Raw genomic sequence first — 23,163 nt, forward strand, 5'->3', positions numbered from 1 at the left:
CGATTGATCCATTATTCAGTCAATGGTTCTTCACCTACTGCTACTACTAATAACACCAGCTGAAATTAAAGAACTAAACACATGCAATTACTCAACAAAATGAACATAAACCAAATCATAGATTATGATCAGCATTATTCCTTTTCACCCACTTGTACAGACAGGCTGTACTGAGCTGAACACATGGTGCTTCATTATGTGAACCTTATCACTTACTCAGAAATAATTATCATGCAGTGATTCCACCAAAACAAACTCATCAGCATGTAAAATGTTGCTCATGCCGTGTCAACTTATGAATACAGTATGAGACAAGGGTGGTTATCACCTGAAGAAAGTAAGCCCTTAGCTGCTTTCAGCAAAATACAGCAACAACATGCCAAATGTTTCATTTTCTTAATGTCATCTAGTGAATTGTATAATGAACACAAATTATATGAAAAATCTTTATCACTATTTACTGCTCTTATAGCTGTAAAAAAGATGCGATCTGTAGCACAAACAAAAGCAAAGTGATTGTTTGTTTAAATACAGGCTTATAGATACTCACCACTTTTCTTGTCCATCATGGGAGGCTGAGTTCTCAGTCATCTACTTGCGTTTGCTACAGTTGGAGCTGGCAGCCTGGATGAAACAGAAATAAGACATTCATGTAAGAAACAAAAATACTGCCCATCATCATCATGCAAATAGAACTGAATTCTAAGAAAGTGTAGTTTCTGGCATTCACATACTGAAAAATACCCCCATCTATTTTTTAGATTGGAGAAAGGACAGATCTGTGAAATCAAGTGACAAAGAAAGAATGTGTGGAAATGGTTGCAGAACATGTTCCATTTGAAGTTACTGGTTTTACAGAATTCGTATTTATATTCAGTATTTTCACTTATCTAAAGAGGTAAATGAAACAAAATGAGAAAACATATTTGATTGCTTATGTAAGACCATACCTTAGCTTCTGCTTAGCAGCCAGAAAAAAATGTTGTAAAATAGGCTGACTTGTGTTGGGAAATGTAACTTTATTTGAGAGGGCTCTTTCATACGTTGTTAGATACTTTTCATAGTGTTATTGACAAGTATACAAAATGGTAAACATGGAATGGGAGACTAATGCACACTAAGATACAAGGAAAATCTGAAAATAAAACTAAATTACTTCTGAAATGTAAATAAAATAATAGATTAGAAAGAAAAAGATTGATTGAAAGAGATTTCAGAAGATTAATTGAACAATACAGCAATAAAAGATATTGTAATTAAATGATTAAATAACTGTTTCAAAAATATGAGCAATAAAACCTAAGTTAAGCAATTTGGAGCAATATTTAGGTAAACCCAGCATTAAAACAGAGCACATTTTTATGCCAGTTGCCTTAGAACTCTTTAATATACATTAGCACGGCACTGACACCAGTCCAAATGGTTACACTGAGGTGAGAAACAGCATTTCGATCATTAGGCTCACATACAGCTCAGAAAATACATCTTTTTATTACATTTGAACTTATTAAATATGCAGTTCACTACTCTTCTGAAGCAAAATGGCATTGTTAAGTTATAACAGGCAAAAGCAAATATTAAAGGACAGTGATGGTTCATGTCTTTGTGTCCATTGGCTTAATTTAATTTAAGTTTTCCAATTGCAACCTTTAGGAGCCATTAAAAGTCAGCACAGTGCTGGACAGGCCCACTGTATGGGCCATTTGGTGCCACTTTATATCATTTGTTCCAGATGGTGAAGCCAAGAAACCAAAGCTGCCTGTGCTCTTTAGAAATGAGTTTACCACAAAGAAGAGGTAAGTGAGGTAGAAAACAATTCAGAATGTGGAGTCAAAACTTTTAAAGGCTTTTGTAAAGCTTCCTAATAAAATATCCAATACTAATAATAAAACCCAGGCAATTTGCCCAGCTTTGAGTGAGTTGCACAGTTCAAATCCATATTAAATGAACACTTAAGGCCCTACAGCCAAATATCAGCTCTAAGGCTATTTAGCAAATAGGCACACATTATTCACGCAATTTCCATGCAAATTTGTGCCACTGGAGAAAATATCTGCTACGTAGGAGACATAGCACACAAGTGCCTGAAGCTGCGGTTTAATAAGTGTTGGAGTTCAGACTTCAATGTATGAGGCAGTTTCAGAGGTGTAAATCAGCGTTTTCTTTATTTTTAGTAGTTGGCCCACCACAGTATACGCAGCATATGTACTGGAACGGATACTGCAGATGAGTTTCTACACCATTCTTTCATTCATGATATTTTTTTGTGCCCCTGGGTTTCAGGTTACTGTAGATATTATAACTGATGCAATATCACAATGCAGATAGTTTGAACAGCGCAACAGTGCATAACATTTTTGCTTTAGTGGTGTTTTCCCTGTCAGTTGTCATTTTGTTTCTTAGTTTGATGCCATTTTTACACAAAGGCACAACAGAGGTCTTGTGGGAATATGATAACGCTATCACTTAAGAGGTCGTTTTCTCATTTGAAATGGATGCTTTGATGTGTGGATAAAGAATGAGTGTTGTAACGTTCTGCAAGAAGTGCGTGATACTGCAAAAAAAAATTTTTTTTTTAAATTTACTGCATGAAGACTCTTCGTACTGACTGACCAGCTGGTATTTTCTCTGTAGCAATTGGTGCAAATGATTTTGCACCGAATGTTTCCAAAAGTCATCCACATTATTCCACATGACAGAGCAGCTACTGTAACACTGCATCCGTTGCAGCCTATATAGGCGTGTTTGTACCACACAAGATTATATACAGTAGTTTAAAGTAAGTGCATAGTTCTGGCCATGGGGTAAACTGCGTGTCGTGCAACGCTGGCTGAGGACATACTGCAAGGCAAGCATTACATGAGCTGGCAATGTAATCAATCAAAATGACAAGCAGTCCACCCAGGGACCTAAACAGGAACTGTGACAAGCTCGATTTGGCCCCCTGTCCTGTCTTCACAGATTGAGCCTTAATAATGAAAAGAATAAGTGACCTGGAGCAGAATTGTTGTCTCTGTTACAGATGAACAAACACACACACACGAAGAGACGCGCAACTATCAGCTGACTGACAGTCACTGCAAAGGATCTGACACCGTGTGATTGCTACCATGGCAACCATTCTACAATCCACTACTTCTGTGTGTCCCAGGAGTGAGAAGAGCACAGGCATTCCTGACTCCTCGCGATGCTTAATGCGACTACGACCAGCTCGCTGTCCTTAAGGCTTAATTAGCCGATTTGGGAAGAAAAGAATGCTGCTCGTAATTGCTGAGTGAAGTACAGGCAGACCCCACTGGCAATTATACACAGTGGGCAGGCAACAAAACCCTCCTTAATTAGATCGTTACTGAAATGGAGAGACAGAGGTAGAGCGGGAGAGAACGGAGGAGGGACAAAGAGAGGAAGAAGACAAAAAAGGAAGGAGGAGACAAGAAAGAACTGAGTTAGGATGATGTATATGAGGAGAAAGACAGAGAATAAAATGTTAAACGTGGCTGACAGGTGTGGCAGGATGGGATGAGGAGGGCAGAAGTGACAGAAAAGATGGCACTGTGAAAAAAATGCCAGTAATAATCAGTGGTTTGACAGAACTGCAAGAAATTTCCCTAATGAGATGGAGTCTACCTGACCTTCCCTACAGTGGAGTATAGAGGATTTTTAAAGTTTCCTCTTTTAATTAAAGTCAGTACTAGTGTGTGTATGTGGCTAATCAAGGAGGTCTCAGAGCAGCAGAAGAATCATGTTGCAGTTGGTGAGCTTCAGCAGCATAATACGGATGATTACCATAAATGATGTGCTGCAATATCCGTCTATAAACAGACTTATTTCATAAGTTTGTATATGCAGGCAGTGTGATTCCAGCAGGGCAACTAGTGGATTATCCAGGTTAGGTAAGTAATTAAATATCTGAAGCCCCTGGTGAAAGTGATGATGCACAATCCAGACTGGATTACAGTCATAATGACTTGAGCCGAGAGCTCATAAAGGCTAAGCTAATCAAAAATAAAAGTATTTGCGACAGGCTACACAAAGCTAAAAGGAAGTTGCGGGTATGTGTGTCCAAAAACTGTGTGTCTGGTTGAGTCACTGTGTTTGAACACTCCATGAGACCCCGTGTCTCACACATGCACATAACCCTTTAAAGGACACACAGTAATCTCTCAACGCCAATCCAATAAGCGTGACAGCTGGTTGAGAGGCGACGACAGGAGAAATGACAACATGGTAAATAAGTTCATACTGACAGCTCGGGGTTGCAGCGTGGAAATCTCAACCACACTAATATAGTTGTTTTTGCAGATATTTGATTGAAGAGAAGACCCAGGGAATCAAAAAAGGCTCAAAATTGTATTTTAAAACAAACAGCACTGTAAAAAAAAAAAACACCTTAAAGTTTATGGAGAAAATCATTTTAAAGCCACTTCTGGAATATTAAAGTTTTTATAACTGCAGTATGTGAGGATATCAAATAAGGTTACACTGACTGCCATCCTTGTTAAATTACACTCACAACACCCACTCACAGATTCACACATACACACCAGACCAACGCACGTATGCACACAAAATTACTGCTGACCTAACCTACCAAGAAGCATTAATTGAATGTCATGGGTCATTACATTGGAGTGTCTGCGTAGTGGAGATTGAATTAGTGTGATACACTGACACAGAGCAGGACTGGACAGCAGACAGACCAGCAGGAAATAAGATTGTAAAGAGCGGGGAGGGGGCAAGAGGTGGGTGGATGGGAGAGAGAATGAAAAAGTGGGTGAGAAAGTGAAAAAGAGGCAGAGACGGGAGTGGCAGATGTAGTCATATCTCATAGATGCAGGGCCGAGTTTCCCTCTCTTACAGCTCTCCTTGGCTCATTTTCTGTCTCATAGTCTATTTCATTAAAACATTAAAAAAAACATGAATGAATGCATTACAATCTCTCATACACTCTGAAGTGCTCCGACTGCAGCTGCGACTCCGAACATGAGTGCTCATCAGCTATGTGAAAGTGGCGGTGAGGCACTGCAAGCAGCGTGGATGAGAGAGGAGCAACAATAACACAGGTCCTGAGTGCTTATCGCAGCCCTGACATGGGACCAACTATCTCTGCTTACCCTTGTACTACCCAGAGAATGTAAGCAGGACTAAAGCTTAATACGCCAACTCTCAGACAGACACCAACAAATTTAAGCAAGAGCACATGTGCAGACAAACACGGCGGCACAGATAAAGACATGCAAATGCAAAGTACCCAGCAGTTATGTTAAATGCCTACTGCGGCAAAAGATTGCCAGAGTGCAATTTCAACACAGCAAAAGGTGATAACCCATGGGGGAACCACGGGCAAAGATAAATTTGCAACATAATTTAGGCTTTTAAGGGCACCCTATTAATATTTAAGTTTATTTGAATGATTTCTTACATTTAAGGTTTCTGGGTTTTTCTAAAATGCTGCAATTTTTAACTTCAACCAATGCATCATCACTGTCCTTGGTCCGGTTTCGAAATAGGTACGTAAAGCTTTCTAAAATAGGTTTACCTATTCTGAATTAGAAAAGTTATTTTCATACCTTTAGAGCAAGACTGCATAGCTTTGGAAATAAAAAGCAATTAATTCCCCCCACCTCCAGTGAAAATCACGCTTTTTATCTTGTTGAAATGTCCACGTGGTATTTGTTATATGCAAGACGACTCATCAAAAGAAGCTACATGAACAGTTAATGGCACTGCAAGGGATTTCCACCTTGAAACTGTTGTTTACCAATGACAGCCTCAAAAACGCAGATTCAGACCTCTAGGGTTTGCATGTAACAAACCTCAGGAACCAATCATGTCCACTTCCTGTTTGAGGTTCTCTGTATCATTATTGATCTTCAGAACCACTTTTCATTTTGTACATGTGTGGCTGAATTACTCAAATATTGCATTTTGTCATTGTATAGTGTACAGTGTTTGAGTCGAGTTGTAGATGAGCTGGTGTGCTCGAGCTGCAGTAAGTGACAGAGAGGTGGGTGAAGAAAGAGACTACATTGATTAGAAAGGAAACAACAGTATAAAGTTACATTCAAGCCATTTTAAACCAGGAAGGCAATATTGTGAAGAAAACAATTCTAAATATGTACCCTTGATACACAGATATGTTTTCAGGGTTTTATTCAATAACTGGAGATTAATACAGTTTGCAGCCTGAGTTCTTCCGGTAGCAATTTTCAGTAGCTATTGTAAGCAAGCAAAGACGGTTATTGCTGTGTCGCTGGCATTATCCATCTGGTTCCTTGACTCTCTGATTCTTTTCTATTTGTCTTGTTGTTATACTACATTTTTGCAATAAAAATCAGCCAATGTTCAGCAGAAGTCTTGCTCTCATGAAAGTTGTAATCAGTCATGTTAGCTTTTCCCCCGTCAGTTTCAGTGAATCTGATGTTATCTATTTTGTACTCATCTGTGTCCCATTGCAGAGACGTTCTCTGTGACTCGAGTGCGAGTGAGGGACGCAGCTGATGGTGCAATTAGTTCAATCTAGCGAGTTGCAGGTGTGGATAACAATTTCACATAATGACACACTACAGAACGGAGATGCTCCTGAGCAACGAACTGAGAAAAATGAGAGAATTCACTGACAAGACAACTGGGAACTGAAAAGTTTATGATTGCTGAACCGGATCGAATGAAGGACGCTGTTAGCATCCAGATCATAAAGATAGGACTGGGAGACATTTATCTGACATAGCAGAGCTTAGTCTGTGTGTGCTCTGCAGGAACAGATCAATCTCTCTTAGCTCTACAAGAGCTATTTGAGAACAGTCTGGTCCATCCCACTCCATTCTAAGATTATCTCTGCCTGTGTATAGTACATTACAACAATACGGTCCAGCTAGAATATACCCTCTGAGCCAATTTGCCTTTATTTATCTTCACTCCAGTCTGCCGGATACATTCGAGCTCGTCTTCGAGATTTCTTATTTTCAGTTCTAATCTAGTCTGATCTAGTCAAGTCCAGTTTGACAGTGTCTGTATTCAGTTGGGGCCAGATTGTTCCCTTTGTGCTAAACAACATCTGGCTCTCAACTCCGGAGAGAAAATGAGAGAGGGAACTTCTGTCTGTGGGCTTCATTAAACAGTGACGAAATTATCCCGCAGGGCTGTAGCGACTAGGCTACTGTTTTATTATAGGTCAGTCCAAACTGCATTTCCCGTGAGACACTGTAAATTCAGTTTACGGTCTTTGCTGGGTCCTTTCAAGAGGAACCCATCTTTGAGTGGAGCATTAATTTTAATGAATCTGTAATAAGATGATATTGTCTGTACAGCAGTGGAAGATGTGTGCAAAAATGAGTTTAAAAGCTGGTTACCTCCTGTTGTTTGTTGGTTATCAGTAATTTGCAGAACCCGAAAGAGACAAGAGTCTGTGTCTGTAAAGATGTTTTCATTATTTTAATTCTAACTAAACAATACACTCTCTTTCTTACTACTGAATGGAAATAATTTCCTCTCGAAGCTCAGGGCAAACGATGGAAATTTGTGCTTATTAAAAAAAAAAAAGCAGAAAGACCAAAAAGCACAAAGCAATGTCTATTGTTCTATTGTGCAGTTGCCAGTTTCCTTTGCCTCTACACAAGGAAATCAGTTGTAAGAATATCAAACTACAACAAACAACAAAGCCCTAGGATTTCACTGACATTCAGAAAGATGTTTTAGAATGTACAAAAAGCATGAAAGGTGATCTCCAATTTATCTGGGGTTTTCTGTGCTTGGAAAGATCTAATAATAGCACTGGCAATATTACAGCTGTTTTGCTTTGCACATTGTACAGGTACACTAAAAGAAATAAAAAGAGGTCTTCATCTTAATACTTCTTAATTTAATTTGGTTTCCTGAATGCCAGAGAAAAACTCTTGCAGGTAAAACGGTCTATATTAAAGTTGAATTCATGCCATTTGTTTAAAAATAGTGGGTAAGTGTTGTTTTGTGGTTCAATGTACCAAAATTTGTTGTTGTATAGTTATATTTCCTCCAATAACAAGCTGCATGTTGAGAGAAAAGAGGACAAGACTTCTTTGGACGACCAACACTGGCTTAAAAATGTCACACAATGATCATAAAAGACCTCATAGCAGAATCTTTTTGCACAGTGAGCTATAGAACAATAACACTGGTAACACTGAACCTTTCAACACGCCAAACCTTAACTGTTACACAAACCTCATCATTACACCATGCAGTTTCCCCACAAAGAATGAATAACATTCATTTTAACTTTGTTCAGTGAGGCTACAACTAGAGGAGAAGCTGGAGAAGAACTAAAGGAAACTTTCTGTATCTTCATTGTTTCTATTTTGAACATGTATGGCTGAACTGCTCCAATATTTCAGGTAGCCTTTGTGCAGCATAGATTGATTTTACAGTGTCTGAGCAGAGTTGTAGGTGAGCTGGTGTGCTTGAGCTGCAGCGAGAGGGGGAAAGTGGTTGGAAAGCAAGGCAGAAACATTATAGACCTGCACAATCTAAAGCAAGCACCACTGTAGAGTTACATTTGAGCCATTTAGAGGGAGGAAGAGGATTAGTTTCGTGGAAAAAAAAAACAAGTTCTAAATATGTAACAGTTTTTATGGTTCCAAGTTTTTTTGTTTAAATAAACTGACTGGGTGAACAGAATAGTTAAATAACAACAGCTACATTCTGTCACCTTTCTGAATTGCATTTTGTATTTCAGTATACTATGGATGGACACACAATGCAGTTGACACAACGTACCTTTCTCTTTTTGAGCGACTGCTTGTGAATATAACAGTGATTCAGCTGTGTGTCACAAATGGCACCATCCATTCCAGGTGCACTCTAAGACTGCTGTGTTAAGACCCTGAATCAAATCTCCATTTAATATTCAATCCTAAGCCACCTGTACTACATGACTGGCTATTTTTAAATACAGAAAGAGTGGGGGTTTTGGTGTTGGAAACTCAGGAGAATGTAAGCTAATATAAAAGGAGGGGAATGGGAAAAGGTGCCATTTCAACCTTATCTGCATTGGTGTGGACGTGACCTTAGCCACCCCATGCCCTGCTTCTGCCTTGTCTGTAGAAGGACAGATAACCCTCACGCCACACCCTCCCTGCAACTGTTTTCTTATGTCCTCTTGTCTATTGCTCAATCTCTTTATGTCTGCATACACAGAATGAAAGCATCCTCCTTTTTCAGACGGCTGTCCTCACACCCTGCAGTGGTTCTCCAATACGAGGAGCAGCTGCCTGCTTTCATTAGTGATAAAGGAAGTGACACACCATCTATTATTCATTGGAACACGCAGCCAACTCCTTGTAGTTGGAGCTACGTTAGCATTACGGCTACTTCCGCTGGTGGAAGTTAATGAGGATGTTGTAGCAAATTAGCATCGGGCCATCTGACTATTTCCCATGTCAACAGTTGCAGATGTGAAAGGGTGCTAAAAAGGAGGAAGAAGGAGATAAAAGAGAGAGAAAGAACAATGAGTGAAAAAGGGAGATGGCATTAGAAAAACTGGTTAGAAGAAAATAAATAGAGATGTTGCCATAGAAGAGTAGATCCCTTACAATGCTGCCATGTCACATTACTTCCTCCTCCACTCACTATGACAGGTAAAAACAGCTCTCTCTCTCTCTCTCTCTCTCTCTCTCTCTCTCTCTCTCTCTCTCTCTCTCTCTCTCTCTCTCTCTCTCTCTCTCTCTCTCTCACACACACACACACACACACACACACAAACAGCAAACATGTATAAAATATTGAAATGTAAAGTATAAGAAGTCAGGGCTGAAGTGTTAACAAACTCACAGAGACATGAGTTATAAATAAATACGGGTCCCTGTGCTCATTAATTACTACTTTCTACTTACACAGCGAGACTCACACATGCACGGGCAGATGTGCACACTTGCAAGAAAATTCTAACACAGTCGGGCGATCATGAGATAAGGCATTTGAACTTGCAAGCACATGCAAACACGCATGCAGACACACAATTCACCTGGTGAAAAAGAGCCATCCTGACACGAGCATTACATGTAGCCAGGACAGCAGTGGTGGTTCAGTACAGCAGCACATGCTGCAGAGCAAGCACTCTGGGAATAAATCAACACCTATAAATTCACACTTTATTGATCTTAGCATGATGACAACCCTCCAGCTCTGCATCCACTTGCATGCACAAAAAAAAAGCGACAACACATGCACTAGTACATGTAGAATGACACAAATCAAACATACTGCCACAGAAAAAAAGAACTGGCTGTTGGCCATATTGAGTAGCTTAATGATTATTTCCCTGTGCCGTGTGTGCATGTGTGAATGCACTTATGTGTGTTGCCTACCCACTTATTTCTTCCGCACTATGTCAGCTGCCAGAGCTGTGTAGGGAGCGCTAACGTTGTGCGACCAGAAAAACACCACTCTCCCTCTCTTACACACATGCATATACATCCAAACACATACAGGCTCGTTTTTTCTCCCTCTTTCACACTCTTTCTCACACATCTCAGGCAAACACATGTGACGTGTTCTACCCTGCAACAACACACTGGGAAAGTAGGGGTAAAAATAGAGAGGGGAGGTTTAGCAGATCAAATGAGAGAAAATGAGCAATGTGAGGTGAAGAAAATGGAATTATGGAGGATCAAAACACAGAACTGGAAAGAGGAAAGCTGTTTAAGGAAAAAATATGGTAGTGTGAGTAAACAAGGCAAAAATGGGAGGACGAGTCAGAAAAAAGGAGTAAAATTCACACGGGGCAATTTGCCTCTCACCTGCCATGTAGCGCCTCTCATCTCCTGTCCTTCCTGTTTCTGTTTCTGTGAGTGCTACTGACCCTGCCTCTCTTTTAGCCTCAGCCGAAAAAGAAAGAAAAAAAGCACAGAAAAAGGGAGGGAGAAAGGGTGGGAAAGGGTTGACGTGCTGGCAGATGGTGCTGAGAGGTGGAGAAGAGAAGAGAAGAGAAGAGAAGAGAAGAGAAGAGAAGAGAAGAGAAGAGAAGAGAAGAGGAGAGAAGAGAAGAGAAGAGAAGAGGAGAGAAGAGAAGAGAAGAGAAGAGAAGAGAAGAGAAGAGAAGAGAAGAGAAGAGAAGAGAAGAGAAGAGAAGAGGAGAGGAGAGAAGAGAAGAGAAAAGGCTGTCTAGCTGGTCAGACTATCAGCTCTCTCAGTATGATAGATTCACCAGCCTGTCCGCTGCAACCAAATGGCCTAGAAAAAGTAACACCCTCACAGATAAATGGGCTCAACAGAGAACACACACACAAAAACACACAAAGTCACACAAAAACATACTAATCAACCACTGCTGTCCATGTCCAAAATGCAACTTTAAGTGTGTGCAGATGTGCAGTGTGTAAAGCTCAAGATTTCCTCAAGTCCAAATGACCATGAAGGAGACCTGAAGCACTGTGTTTTTGTGTATATGCAAACTCTCTGTGTATCAGTTTGTGTTCATTCATGCGTCCACTGCTGTGTGCACGCATGTGTGTTTCTGGGGTACGTACATGTGTGGTAGTGTCTGTGTGTTTAGCCTGCGGGCATAAGGCCCTGCAGTGAACTCCCGCCGTGCACCAGTCTAATTATTACTGAAGGACCTAAAGTCAACCCCCGCTGTGCTGCCACTGTGCCACATGAGAGCAGCTTTGACCAGGTCGAGCTCCACGCTGCATCACAAATACTGTTCTAAAGCACCAGGCTATTTGTGCTGAGATATCATCTCTGCCAAATTGAACAAGTGAACCCCCTAGTTAGCCATGTCTGGCTCAATCAGAAAAAGCAGCCTAATGAGTAAACTCTGGCTGGCCCAGTTAGCTCTGTAGTGTAAATGAGGTAAATAATTAACTGCCTTTAAATAGGCTAACTGCCCAGGCTAATGGGTCCTATCTCTTATCTCACTCCTGCACCAATCCCTCAGACCACCAATGCGTATTCCTCTCTTTGCGAATGTCTGGAACGCATTTAAAAAAACAGCTCAGCATCGAGCCAACAGCACATGTACGCTGTGTGAGTGCACAGATATAAGGAGCACCTAAAATATTTATGGGCATATAACATAGCTGTAGCAACATCAGGCTTCTAAATTAAACCACTCTGGATGGATGCTGTCTCAAAATAAACAAAGAAGATGTTGTTTCTTTCGTAAGGATGTTGACTTGCACAAGGGACAATTGTCATGCATAAACTTACACAATGTTCACAGCTTCTGTGGTTAAATCCTCCCCTCTCCATATATGCCCAACACACTGCATAAAATCAGCTCACATCCTTTCATCTAAACCAGCGGACTGAAAGAGGGTGTGATGCGGCCTAGGGGGTTAAGCTTCTCTCTTGCCGATCACATGAACCGTCTGCTGTCAGGAGGGATCAGATCCCACCACAGACCCTCAGGACCTCTGGGGTCTCACTCCTCTCTTGTCTTGATATTGTCCTTTCTAGACCATTGTCTGTCCATCTCACTTCTTTATATGTAAAAACAAAAAGTAGAAAAATGCAGCTTCAATATGGTGTGCGATGACACAAACAACGGTTGGCAGTGAGTTAGTGCCTCAACAAAAAAAGTTCAAGTATCTCTATATGTTCTCTTACGACTGAGAGGAAGATGGAGCATGAAATCGACAGGTGGATTGGTGCAACACCCACAGTAATTCAAGGTATTAAACTGGCCTCCTTCATCTTGGTGGAAGGGTTCACATGCGACTGTGATACATGAGGGGAAATAGCTGCTGGTAAAGATGACAGTCCCTCCAGCCTGAAGGCTGGGTGAGGCTACAAACTTGTCTGTATGTTGCATCCTCTCCCCCAGTCCTGTTTAAATAAAAAATCCCATTCTAATACAACTAACCTGCTTTCTCAATCTCGTTTTGAGGGAAACATATTTTTTGGCTGAATTACATTTGTTTGGGATGTTTCAAATCAACATGTCTTTGCCATTTATTTAACTGCTTCACTGTCACTCTTTTAAAACCAACTAATCATATGTTAGATGAAGCAGGATGTCATCCTGGTGAGCCAGAACATGTGTTGTGAAAACATCACATTTTGAATCTAAGGCATGCTATTTTCCTAAATCTAACATCAGTTTCAGTGCATGAAAACTGAGTAAAAAGCACAAGTACTAATGAAATTTAGGTGTCAGAATATTGGTCCGTCATGGGATGCAAACCCTGATCTCCTGGGTGAAAGTCCTGTAGCTAACATATGCCTCTATCTTTCCCTAATACCTCCTTATGCAGACTTTGTGGCTCTTTCAAACAAACTGGTAGCTTTTTCTACTTCATCATCCCTTTAGGTGAGAAAATACATTAGTTTCAAAACAAACAAAAAAACATTTCTTTCAAAATCTAGATGCAGTTCACTAGAATAGGAAATTATTCTTTCAGGAGACAGAGGTGTAATAACAGTTTAAATATGGGAATATGCTGCACACTTTGAGACAAAGTCATGCTGAACTAATGTTTGCACAATTAAGTGACAGAAGTGGGTATGAGGGATCTCACCTCTACACACCTGGTCAGTCACATGTGAGTCTGGTGAGAAAATGATCACAGGAGACGACTATAGTGAGAAAAGTGGGACCTCGGTGCAGACAAAACCCTGGCTTCTAAGACCATTACTGAGTGGAATATTTTAGCTCGCCAATATTCCTGTGTGGGACATATGTGACAAAGTGTTTTGTATATCAGCAGTCTCCGTGTTTCAGCTGAGGTAAAAACACACACTTAAAACGTTAAAATAACAACAGGCAGCGTTATGCAAAGTCTGGCACCCCAGGATTCTGCAAATGTATGTTTGAATGTGTCTGGCTGTGTGACTGTGAAAACATAAAAATGTTTTAATGACTGCACTCCACAGCTCATAAACATACATTTCAGCATAACAACTTGGAGTCGTACACTGAATGTTTTCACGACTGTACAAAGAAACTTTCTGCAAACAAAAGTATTTGTAATATGCACTATGTAATTACAGCTAAAGGTTAGTGGCCACTACCAGGCACTGCAGTCATCACTCACCAGCACCTGAACTTACAAAAGTTTTTCTGCAGCTAATTCTTTAACCCACTTCAAATCAAATCACACTGCCAAATATTTTGACTTAGCATGGATTTTTTTAAAAAATTATCTCACTTCTTGGAACAGCAGTTAACGTCACTTTTCATTATGCTGCTAGGAACACTTCTGCTAATCAGTTTAAATTGCCTGCTATGTGCTTGCAACATAATTTTGTGTTATTGTTACAGTTTTAGAACACTGGTAGCTTGAGATTTATGCCAAGTCCTGCAACACACAACTATCTGTGCAAGTGCAGTCTGCAGTATGTGAGTGCATGTGTCTGAGTGGGTGCAAGTGTGAAAAACCAAAAACTGTTTTTACTGGCAGTTCTCAAATAACCTGACATCCAACAGCTTGACGCCCTCTGGAAATAAAAGTTTTCTCCACAAAATGAACTAACTACACAAGCTCAAGAAGTGGAAGAACATGACATTTATGCACACATTTTCAGAAGTATACTTTTAATTTTGTCTGTGCAATAACACTAGACGGATATGTGTTCCATTTAACCTGGTAAAGGTGAGCTGATTGGCCAAATGCAACTAAGGGTGAGAAGGCAGTTCAAAGTTTAATTTATAATGATAAAGTGTAAACCAGAAGAATACTTAGGAATGTTCAAAATCAGGAAATGAATTAGGGTATCTCAGAGGGTGCATAAGAAACTGAAGAAACACATACATTTTTTATAAATCCAGTATCACCCCGAGACATTTGTTTTGGCAGGAGTTTTCATCTAATACCAGTAAGGTAATTATTCATAAATGGAACCATGTTTTGCTTGGGGATATGTAAAAAAAAAAAAATCACATTTTGCATTGATACATGAACAGTTTGTCCTGCCATTCTTTATGTATTACTACAGTATGTGTCATTAATCAAGCGAAGTAAATCTTGGCAAGATTTACAATATGAAGCAACTATGTTAGCTCCCCAAATCTTTCAGCTGATTTCAATCCATACTGCTATCATTTTTCCAATGTTTGAAATGCAGGTTGTGTGATGATTAAAACCATGCATCATGCCATGAGCATGTACACAGTATCAAGTCCATATATAGCCTAAACTAACCTTGGAGCACCGACTTACGATATGATAGGCCATAACCCCTAACACAAAGAATGTGTGCTGCATTCTTTCTTTGTTTTCATTCTTCTATTTTCTCATTCCTTCAAGGAAATCACATATGTAGACAAGAATAACACTAAGTGTTGCAGGCAGATACAAGCAGCGAATTTTCAGCTTCACAAACAGTTCTGTTGAGTTCATCTCTGTGTGTAGGTGTGTTACTTTGTATCAGCCAAGAAATTAGAGAGACAGTGGCCTGATATCACATTAATTCAAAATGCTTCTTAAAAGTTAAAATCTATGCAAAAATCAGTCAGGAGTGAAATGAAGCACAGCTCATGATATTTTGACTGTTGGCTGAGTGGTGAATCAGAACTCCTCCAGCCACAACAAGAGCGCACTGAGAAAGCAGTGAGAGTTGTGTTACAGGTAGAGGTGCAATATGAGTCATGGCAAATGAAGCTGTTACAATAATGTGATCAGTCCCAGGCTAAATCCCCTTAATGCACGTTGTACCCTGACTCAATAAAAACTTGAACCACAGCCTGAGCAAATGCTGTAGGTTCAAGTGTTACAGCAAATATCCAATACTAAGATGGCTTTAAGATGGAAAACACAGTGAATCAAACCATGACCAGGATTTTCCACTGTAAATGTGTGTGTGTGTGTGTGTGTGTGTGTGTGTGTGTGTGTGTGTGTGTGTGTGTGTGTGTGTGTGTGTGTGTGTGTGTGTGTGTGTGTGTGTGTGTGTGTGTGTGTGTGTGTGTGTGTGTGTGTGTGTGTGTGTGTGTGCTGCTGCTGGGCTAAGCTTGGCAGACATCCTGAGGAAGGCCAGTTGCTGATAAGGCCTTCAGGCAGGGAAAAGGCTGTTTAGACGTTGAAACAGATGCCCACAGGACTGACCACAGTACACACCTCACTGCTCAAGTGGAAATGATCTGAACTATCTTGAGTGTGAGCACAAGAACACGAGAGAGAAAGACAGAAAGAGAGAGAAAGAAAGAGCAACAGTCCTGAAGACAGAAGACTGCAGATTGAAATCCATAACCAACACTCTTTTCTCATATGTTGACCTGTCAGTTAAACATAGTGAGAGTAATAAGAGTGCACTGCCTTCTACTTTTCCTCTAAAACTACAGATATTGGACTAGCTTCAATCACTTTTCACTCTCCATCTCTTTCTCTGCTAATGTCGGTATGTTCACCAGGGGTATAAAGAAGCTGGGGCTGTCCGAGGCACATTCACTCTTCCTTTTTTTTTCTGTCAAATGTTTTTATTGATTTTTTCCATTTATGGGATGGGTACAGAGACATAACAAGACTTTACAAATGTACAGCAGTGGTCGTTCCTCAAACGAATTAAACCCTGCAACAGTTGAAAATAATTTCTTCTTAAAACATGCATTAGAAGACAAGTATCCTTTCCCACCCCAAATGACTCACTCATTCACTCTCATTCATACCACAGACAACAAAATAGAGAAAAGAGGAGGGGGAAAAATACTAAGAACAGTAATAATAAATAAAAAATAAACATAATCATTAGCTCAGTGGTTCATTGGTTTTCAGCTTCAACATGCAAGGTGTCTATATGAAGTAAGAAAGGCTGCCAAATTTTTTGAAAGGCCTGTAGGGAACCCTTAAGGGAGAATCTGATTTTCTCGAGTCTCACGCAATGTAAAATTTCTTGAATCCATCTATTATGTGTAGGTGGGGATGAATGAGTCCATTTAAGGAGAATGAGCCTCCTTGCAAGTAAGGTGGTAAAAGCAATGTGTTGTGAGGACTTGGACCAACCGAGTGCTGGGGGCAATCCAAAAAGAGAGACGAGGGGGTCAGGGTTCACTGTCCAACAGAGGACCCTTCCTAGCGTATTGAAGATGGCACGCCAGAATTCAGTGAGTTTGGGGCATGACCAAAACATGTGCATGTGGTCAGCTGGTGAGAGATTACATCTGTTGCAGGAATCAACCCTGTCTGGACAAATCTTGGCTAATTTCTCATTGGTGAAGTGGCTCCTGTGTAAGATCTTGCACTGTAGGAGTTTGTGCCTGACGCATATGGTGGACGTATGAACAAGACTGAGCATACATTCCCATCCTGGTCCCAGATAGCCCTTAGGGAGCTCAGGGAAGTCGGATTCATCCTAAAAATTGAGTCATATAAAATTGACGTTAGGGATTTTTGTGTTGTTTTAAGCAGGAGAAGGGAATCCATCAGGGTCTCTGGGGGGCGGTTGGGAAAATGAGGGAACTGATTTTGCACAAAGTGCCGGATCTGGAAGAAACGGAATAAATGGGACTGAGGGAGATTGAATTTTTTGATAAGTCTCCAAATGTAGGAAAAATACCATCAATATATAGGTCATCAAGACTGTGCAGACCCTTACCAGACCAGGATTCAAAGGCTAGGTCAGAACAAGATGAAAGAAATTAAAGGTTTCGATAAACTGGGGCTAGTTTCGATAAGGAGTGAAGGCCAAGTTGTCTCCTAAATTGACTCAAAATTTTCAAGGTCTCAGAAACAATAGAGTTCCGTGCTACTTACTTAATTGGTAGAGGTAGCTGTGAGCACACCACTGACCATAACGAAGCATGTGAGGAAGCTAGTTCCATGCAGACCCATAAAGGGCAATCAAAGGGAGCGATCTTAATGCTCCAGAAAAGGATTTTGTTGATATTACTAGCCCAGTAGTATCGCCAAAAGTCTGGTAAGGCCAGACCTCCGAGAGATCTGGGAAGCTGAAGAGTTGATCTTTTTATGCGAGCTCGTTTATTGCACCACAAAAAGGAGTTAATCAATTGGTCGAGTGTAGAAAAAAGCACATTCACTCTTTAATGTCATCAGAGAACATTCAAACTCTCCACATCCATCTTCAGCAATTTCTACATTTCTCACCTTAATACCAACATAGCAATGACTAAAACACATTTTCACTTATACCCTTAGGTTTTTTAAATCAAGACTCATTGCAGCTGTGGAGTATCTAAAATGTAACACCCTGAGACTACTGGATGTTTCACTGTGCCTCACCAGACAGTGTGAATCGGATAGATGGATGGTAAGGTAGGGAGAAAAATAGGTCAGACGACACAGAGACCTCATTCTGTTTTCTAACTGAAAGTAAATTCATCTGATATTCTGCTCAAACAAGGTGTGTGTCAATTTGTACTAAATGCTGTTTAAAAAGATGTAGAAATACTTGAGAAGCACCAGCTAAATATTACACTGAAGTCCCTCTCTGGTCATTGACATGACTAAAAAGTCATCTGCGTATCAAAGTTTTCCCCTCATGTAATTAACCCCTTCCTACCTTGAAACTGCTTAGATGTAATTCTACACTGCTGCTTTCTTAGGAATGTGCAGATTTATGATGTCCCCGCCTCTCTCTCCACCCACCTCTTTACTACTTGCTGCGCCTCAAGCACACCAGCTCACCTATGACTCTGCTTAGTCACTGTAAGAGTACACTGTGCTACACAGTTGCGAGTTGTAGTACTGGAGTTACACAGCCATGAATGTATGACTTTAAAGTATAATACAAAAGGCTTTACCTTGCAAGCAGACAGGATTGGTTCCTTAAGTTTGCTACATAGAAAATCCCATCAGCAGATGGCAGCTTAAAAGGAAGAAATGCTCAGCCACAGTGTTGGCTGCTGATTTCACTCATGGTATGTCTTTTATCACATAAAAAAAACCTCACCATATGGACATCTTAACAAGGTAAGAAACTTGAGCTGCCTTTTAAAAAAACTGATGCATGCATACTTTTCCATATGTAATAATAATAATCATCTCCCCTCCTTTTGCAGCAGCTGAATGTCACTATGCTTATATTTGATGCTGATACACAGGAGCGTGCACCTACAGAAAGGTTTCATAGCCATCAGCTGGTCGTTTTATATGCTGCCACATTCAGCAGAGGGCTGTCAGCACAGATCAGGCTTTGTTATAGTTCATGTACAGTCTGTCAGATGATATCAATCATAGTCCTACTCCTAAATATCTCCAAATTGTTCAAATGTAGGTCTTTGCGCGTAGAAATATTTTGCCTGTCACTCTTGCTAATGCACACTCCCATGTGCACCCATGACAACCCTGACACGACAGAGCCTCCCCACATTACAAATGCCAGCTTAACCCCTGGCAGGCCCTATGTAAATGGAGAGAAGGCATGGATGCTGAGAGCAGAATCCTCCTTACTGGCATGCAAAAAAGGACAAGAGGGAAACAAAGGGTGGACACAAAAAGACACAAGTAAACCGAGTTACTGACACGTTTCACCTCTATGTGCTTCTCTTATTTCATATCAATGTAGACTTGCCCAGATGTTTTCCTTTGTATATCTCAACAGGATATTTTAGGCTTCATCTTGTCATTTTAGACTCTCATCAGAGCCCCAGAAGCGTTTTTTCCAATGGACAAATTACACCCAACATAACAAAGTGTCATTCTATCAGCCTTGTTTTAAAAGAGAAGTAGGGAAGCATCTGTGCCATAATGTGTGCATATCAGCAGTTTAAGTGTTTGTCACTGTGTGCAAAATGCAAACAACAGAACAGAGCTGGAAAAAAAAACTAAAATATAGCAGCAAACTACAGCCGTGCACTTAAAATAATTAGAGTCTTGGATTATATTTTTCAAGTCTTTCTTTGCGTCTAAAGTAAGCATAGAAGCCACTGTTGATTTCCATTCATTTCATGACTCTTTTTATGCGAGTCAATAAACCACAAAACAACCAAATCAATTTCACTCCTTGCTGTTTGAGTACATGACATAGAGATGAAGATGGGCATCAGCTGTGAGAAATGTAATCTTGGCAATTTTCGAGCTTGCACGTTTCCATCAGGTTTGATTCAATGCAGCAGAGGCTCGATCACAATATGATCAGCTTTGATTGATTTTAGACGAGGCACACTGCAGTGACCACTGGCAGGACTGGACCTTTAGCATTATTTTCTTATCGCCCGTCTCCTTTCCTAAATGAAATCTGTTTTTATTTGTCATACTGTATCACTCAGTTTCACTCTCTGGCTTTTTAAAAAGGCAAAGCTGGTTTGGAAAGACAAACAAAAACCGCATTTGGAAAACAAACAAGTGAAAGACAGAGGGAGAAGTAAAGAAGAGAGAAGCAGAGTTTATCAGTAAGAGTGGGTGAAGTATGGCTGAGCAATAACCTGATTGCTCTTCCCACAGACAGCCTCTTCCTGAAGGGTTGAACTCTGCTGACCTGTGGGGGCGAGAGACTACACAGACTACAGGCTGGACTCTAATATCACTAATTATCACAACATCCAAGAAACCACAGCTAGAGATCACAGAGTGGAGCAGCGGAGCTAGTTTATGTATCTGGTATATTTATCCATATTTTACTGTCTCTGTAGAAGCACAGTACAATCTTGTATGTCTGTCTTTGTTGGCATTTAGCCGTGTGTATTCCTGACCATGAATCAGCCCTGAAGCCACTGAAGCCTAAACAATGACCAGACCTGACAGTGATATATCTCCTCCTCCAGCCTATAAGAGGAAAGTGATTGGGTATGTATGCAAACAGAAGCAATGATATACACGCAACAATGGGAAGCAGTCGAGACTGGGCCTGCAGTGGAAATCCCAACAGTCCCTGCTGTAGACAACATTAAGACGTGACGATAGTCTAACAGACCAAAAATACACTAAATGTACATTGTGACTGATTTACTAACAAAAGCAGCCTCCAAGCGTTTCCAAGTTGATTTTCATCACATTATTAGATGGACAGAGACCAGCAGCTGCTGGAGAGCAGAATAAAAAAAAATCAACTTAAGGACTTGGGAAAATGGTTTGCAGTAATGTTAACAGCCAAAAACACTCATAATAATGGGCATGGATCAGCTGAGACACAAAAATAAAGACACACTAAAAAAATCATGTTGTTAGACATTTACGGTCCATTGGAGAGATGTGGGAAATATTTTGGAAAGTTTACCTGCAACAAGTAAAACAACAAGATAAGTTGTTTGCATGCCACTTTAGAGTGGCACATTGGAAGGTTTTCTGATCTGACACCAACACTGGTGGGATATAAAAGTGTTTTACGTTGTTTGCACAGCAGCTCAGGTTTTTAGCTAGATGCAGGCATAAGTAGTTATTACAATTACAGCCAGCTTTAGTTTAGTTAAAATGACTCACTTGTTCAATTATCTTTGGCTACAGTGAAAAACAGTCTGGGGCAGGCTACTTGGTAAATGTGGTGAGGTTAGCTAGCAATCTTTCAACATTAAATTAAACTTCACTACCCAGAGAAATAGCAAATTATGCTTAGACCAGCATGGCAAAAGTAGTTTCCTGCAACAGAAGCTATTTTTAAAAATAAGTTTTTTATATTTGTTTTATTAATTTGCTGCCTACAGACACTGAAAACACATAGCTAGCTAGCAGTTACCTATGTGTTATATCTATCCATCCATTATCTATACACTGCTTAACCCTCATTAGGGTCGAAGTGGGCTGGAGTCTATCCCAGCTGACTTAGGGTGAAGGCAGGAGACCAGCTGGACAGGTCACCAGTCTATCACAGCTCTACATATGGAGACAAAATAACATTCACATTCACACCTACAGACAATTTAGAATTGCCAATTAACCTCAGCACGTTTTTAGACTGTGGGAATAAGCTGGAGGACCCAGAGAAAACCCATACATGCACAGGGAGAACATGCAAACTTCATGCACCAGAGTGCAAGGCGACAGTGCGAATCACCGACCACTGTGCAGTCCCTTATGTGTTATAGCTTGCACGAAAAATCACGGTCATTAGAAGTGCTTATGTTGGCTCTGCATACATGTATGGGCGTGGTTTCTTGTACTGATGTCTTTTCAGACCTCAGTAAAAGATCTGCTGCACTTTTTGCTTCAGAATTGCTTTGAAAGATGTACCTTGTGTTGATGCTATCACAGTGCTTCATGAGTTGAAGAGCCTTTTTACTGAAAAGCTTTTTGAGAAAATGGTGCCGTTACCAACATGCTACTGAAAAATGTAATGGCGATACTACTTATCACAACACTTTTGCCTAATAATCACAAGGTCAAAGTTATGAAACAATGCTTTCAAAAGAACAACCTTGAGTGATTTGAAATAGGGAACAAACAGTCATCTGCTGTGTCAAATGTTTTGTTGACCCATCCATCCTCCCCAACCTCCCCCCCAGAGAGTGTTGTCACAAGAATGTAAGATTTAAGATCATTTCTGTTAAATTCCCATTTTTGTAAAGCCTTATCCTTCTTACACTCTTACTCTGATTAATTTTGTTCAGGCCAGAGTCCATGTTACCCAAATTTCTACAATAAGAGTAAAGTTGAGCAGTGACAGAGGATTTACTTTTTATACTACGGTAGCTATCACTGCAACATCTCTGTATGTATTGGGCTAAAGTGAGCAGTGTTGCAAATTACTGAAAAAGCTACGCAAGATTTTTATGTATTTTTTGATGATCAATGTGATGAATTACCTTGATTTGTCTGAAATATTCCTTATTTTGTTCTGTCACTCAGGCAAAACCTCAAATTATTTGACAGCAGACAGTCTCTCAATTGATTTTCCAAAAATATAAAAATAGACAATAACATGACAATAACAAAGTGGAAAAAAGCCACTGGATTAAAAGCTCAAATGGTCAGTTTAAGAAATTCCATTACAAGAAATAAAATGACTGCTTGCCACTGATTTCTTACTTTTGTCCCACTATTTCAAGGTACATCCGAGCTTACTCTGTGCCACATTGTACAAATGGAAAACATCACTGTTAGCCAGGAGGCTGCCTCAGCTCTCTCAGCACAGGCAATTTGTTGAGTCTGACGGGAAGCTACATGGGGTCACGACCTTGTCTGAACAATTCCCAGGAATCTCTCCTTACGTAAATGAAAATTGGAGGGGGGAGCGATGCCTCGTGGGTCAGAGGTGTGCTATAGCTAAAAGGGTTAAATCTATTCAGTTGGTCTTTATACGGTAAGAACAAGGTTTTGTGTATTATAAGATTTGACAGATACGACAACAAATTGTTCTGAT

General features: G+C 40.3%; 1 protein-coding gene across 1 annotated transcript in view; it reads right to left on the bottom strand.

Annotated features, from left to right (window-relative positions):
• kank4 (KN motif and ankyrin repeat domains 4) overlaps window positions 1-10,929 on the bottom strand; it is a 32,469-nt gene extending 21,540 nt beyond the window's left edge. The window contains exons 1-2 of the mRNA XM_055005724.1: window positions 10,776-10,929; window positions 551-624 (exon numbers count right to left, since the gene is read on the bottom strand). Of these exons, the coding sequence (XP_054861699.1) occupies window positions 551-569 (19 nt within the window). The 5' untranslated portion in view covers window positions 570-624; window positions 10,776-10,929. The remainder of the gene's footprint in view (window positions 1-550; window positions 625-10,775) is intronic.
• Window positions 10,930-23,163: the final 12,234 nt, after the last annotated feature.

This window comes from Amphiprion ocellaris, chromosome 2 (genome assembly GCF_022539595.1).
Source record: "Amphiprion ocellaris isolate individual 3 ecotype Okinawa chromosome 2, ASM2253959v1, whole genome shotgun sequence".
Lineage (NCBI taxonomy): Eukaryota > Metazoa > Chordata > Actinopteri > Pomacentridae > Amphiprion > Amphiprion ocellaris.